The following is a 3,538-nucleotide window of genomic DNA, read 5'->3' on the forward strand; positions in this document are numbered from 1 at the left end:
AGAGCGAACTCCGTACTGGTAAAGATCGAACTCTTTTAGTAAACTGAATCGAACTCCCGACTGGTTAAGCTCGATTCTCATAACAAAATATCTTTAATTCCAAGAGGATTATTATGTAATAATGACGTGGACAGATCCAAGTGGATCCTACCAAAAATGTGTGGGATCCGACCCCAACAAGAACTACTAGCAGTTGACCGCTCGATACTATAACTCAAAGTTGAAAAACAGACCTTTAGATGTAGGAGACTTTATTTTAAGGCGAGTGTTCGGTAACACAGAAGAAGAAGGAGCTGGAAAACTCGGTATTAACTGGGAAGGCCCTTATCAAATCACAGAAAAAATCCGAAATGTTGTATACCGTTTAAAAGACCTTGACGGAAATCCTGTTCAAAGGTCTTGGAACATCATCAACTTGAAAAAGTTCTATTGCTAAAAATAAACATATTCGTACTACGATTTGGTTTGATCCTATTTTGGGTACGTAGGCAGCTCGTTAAACATGAGTCCAGCTAAAAAAATAAAAATATTATTTCAATCATGGAATCTTGTTTTTATAAGCTCGATCATCAAGCATAAATATTAAAATACGTTGCGAACAATGTATAAAGAAATATTTCACGCTAAGCAAAAACCAGATCTAGAAGGGTCTCAGATTACGGAATAGCTCTGCTCCTTGGCCTGCGAGGTCGACAATGCTCAGAATGCAACCCGACATGTTTCCGTACTCTTAGAGGCCTATCTCAATCCAATCGGAAGGGTGGGCTTCGAGGCGATGAAGTTTGCGAGCAATATCGAGGCGACGCTTCTCAAGTTCCATTCTTCTTTTCCTAATCTCAATTTTCTCACCTTCGAGCTCGTTGTGCCGAGTGATAAGCTGAAGAAAATAAAACGCTTCATTTAGCAATAACAAAAGGAGTCAAATCACTAGGTTGAACAATACCTTGGTAATAAACTCTTCAACCTTGACACGATCTTGAGCTGATAATCTCTCGATTAACACAATCGGAACCTGAATGCTGGTTCCCCACCCTAATGTACGTGACTCTTCTGGTTCGCCAGTTGCTTCCGTTTTTACAAGCTCGATGTTTGACGTTCCCGAAAGATCATCGCTTATCATTTTGAATGAGTCGGAGGGATTCTCTGAAGAATTACCTTCCTCGAATATTTTTGTAGAAGTATTGTTGATAAAACTCAATAATGAACTACACCTACTTTATACTCGAAATATACTCAATCACATTTAAGAGGGTCAATTGACGATTTCCCAAAATCTGAAATTACTACCTTCATAGAAAATGTAATCGAGTTAATTGCTAATTATATTCCCTAAATTAACGCATTAAATAAGATTGAAATAAATCGACAAATTTAAAGCAAAAGCGGAAATATAATTAATGTCACTGGGCCGCTAGCCCAATAGAATGTTATAAACAAAAATAAATCAAAGGAATTGTTCGATCAAAAGTCCTCGCCCGATAACGATTCCAGCGAGGTGGATGATCCCGAACAGCTTTCTGAGGATAATCCCTCGTCAGAAGATAAATCGAGGAGACCAGAGGAATGATCGATAGATTTTGCCTCCGATTCTTCATTTTCTTCAGTTTTTAACATCGGAAATCTCCGAAACTCTAAAAAACATCAAACAAAAGAGGATCTGTCGCCGGTTGCAAAGGATAGATGAGATAATTTGTCCAGCACGCGGAGGAATCATCGAAGACAAGAAGGAATGATAGCCACGATATCTAAACCCTTCCTCTCCCATCCATGCGGTTCAGATTCAAGGCGATGGATCTAACTTTCCATCCTCCTTATACGCTCATCGAGAGCACGGCGCCTCCTTCCGATTCTTTGTCTCTTGTCACATAAAGCTTTATGCCTCCCGATGATCTGTTTGAACAAACATTTTGTCAACCATCTGAAAAAGAATATAAAGTGTTTTGAAAAGACTAAAAATTAGAAAGAAAGCCTTTTCCAAGAAGTCATAACATTTGACCCTTTCTTGCCCTATCCGGAAATGGAAAAATGTAGGGTGAATAACTCCCTTTGGAGAAAATCCATCTTCGGATTCAAACAATAGACCCCCATTCGAGGATGTTATTCTTAAACTGGATCTGAAAGAGGATAGCGGCATAGTCCAGTTTCTCTTACAATAAACTATGACAGTCCTTCCGAATTCTTTTAAAGGATAAAATTATTCGGACTCTTCAAAAAATGTAACAGATTTCAAGTCTAATTAAAACGTGGCCCAACACGCTTAAAGCCATTTTTAGGCTATGATCAAAACCATCGCCTAGTCATCTTTATGGCAAAAATTCTCATGAATTATAAAAGTCTTATCCCTCGATAAGAAGCTTAAGCCGAGCTCCATCTTCGCTTCCGAGAGACCGAAGAAAAATACTTTTTAAGGTTTTTTCTTTAAAAAAGGCAAGTGAGCATGATAAGCTCATCTCTCACAATTCATAAAACCTCTTTGGTGGGTTAGGACTTGCAAACCTCGAATCGCATCCAAACGTTTTACTTAAATAAAAAAAATCATATGCAAGTGCATGTACTCGATTTTGTTCCAACACACTAAGTAAACAAAACATTTCCGTCAAACGGAGTTGTTCTCATGAACTCAATAAAACAATTCTTTAAGAGCGTTCATCTACCTCAGGAGAACCCTCATTTTGTCGAGAACCTTCACCTATCTCGAATTGAGAGGAGGATTCTCCAAATACCAAAGAAAATTGTTTCAGATCAAGAGTGGGTCGGGAAGCCGAGGATAACTCGGATTCAACTACGGCGAGTTCGGCAGTAACTTCCCTCCTCTCGTTCTCGAACGAAACTCTTCCATTCTCTAGATCTCCAATCAGGTCTAAGTTACTCTTCAGCTTGGCTGATCGGTTTGAAGTTTAGTCCAGACCTCTTCATCTTTGATAAACTTCACGATAGACTGAATAAGCTGCCTACCAAAGCTCCTTATCTCTTATCGAGCGTTATGCTCGGCTTCGGCGATCTCGCGAGCTCTGGTCTTAACTAAAAAGTCGGCCTTGTGGCTCGCTTCTTCGGACAAAGCCGTGGCCTCTTCTAACTCAGCCTTCAAGCGAAGAGCGCCGGACCTCGCAGAATCCCTTTCAGCATTCGCAATTCTGAGGCGTTGCTCGTTAGCCGCCAAAGTCTTCTTCATATCTTCAAAAGACGATTCGAATGTTTTCGCCTGTTCAAGTCGGTCAGGCTGATTGATAGATTTAATTTTGTCAATCTCCTTCTTAGCCTTTGCGGTTTCCTTCGCTGCTTGGTGAAGAATATTCTCATAATGGAAGATCATTCCATTAGTCTCCATTAACGCCTTCAAAGTAAAATGTCATTCATATAAAAATTTACTTAACAAGGAAGTTCTATTCTAGTAAAAACCTAAAGTTTTGAACCTGAGACAGGTAGCAAGCTCGATTGATGTACATCTGACGGATGTTCGGCCTCTGTGGATGTAGGATTCACACTCGATTATCTTTAAGTATTTTTGTGGAGAAAAACTCTTGTTAAATTAGGAAGT

General features: G+C 39.5%; 1 protein-coding gene across 1 annotated transcript; it reads right to left on the reverse strand.

Annotated features, from left to right (window-relative positions):
- Window positions 1–606: 606 nt before the first annotated feature.
- LOC110227992 lies at window positions 607–1,228 on the reverse strand. Its single transcript, XM_021023981.1, has 2 exons — window positions 944–1,228; window positions 607–877 (listed from the first exon to the last, which is right to left on the reverse strand). The coding sequence occupies exons 1-2, from the start codon at window positions 1,118–1,120 to the stop codon at window positions 731–733; spliced, it is 324 nt and encodes a 107-aa protein (XP_020879640.1). The 5' UTR covers window positions 1,121–1,228; the 3' UTR covers window positions 607–730.
- Between the last annotated feature and the right edge of the window lie 2,310 nt (window positions 1,229–3,538).

Source organism: Arabidopsis lyrata (assembly GCF_000004255.2).
Source record: "Arabidopsis lyrata subsp. lyrata unplaced genomic scaffold ARALYscaffold_5, whole genome shotgun sequence".
NCBI lineage: Eukaryota > Viridiplantae > Streptophyta > Magnoliopsida > Brassicales > Brassicaceae > Arabidopsis > Arabidopsis lyrata.

Excerpts from the sequence above, each read along its gene's own strand:
- LOC110227992 (XM_021023981.1), bottom strand. The coding sequence starts at position 1,120 with ATGATAAGCGATGATCTTTCGGGAACGTCAAACATCGAGCTTGTAAAA. Across the intron at positions 878-943 it reads TTGAAGAGTTTATTACCAAG|CTTATCACTCGGCACAACGA; the intron begins GTATTGTTCAAC and ends TATTTTCTTCAG.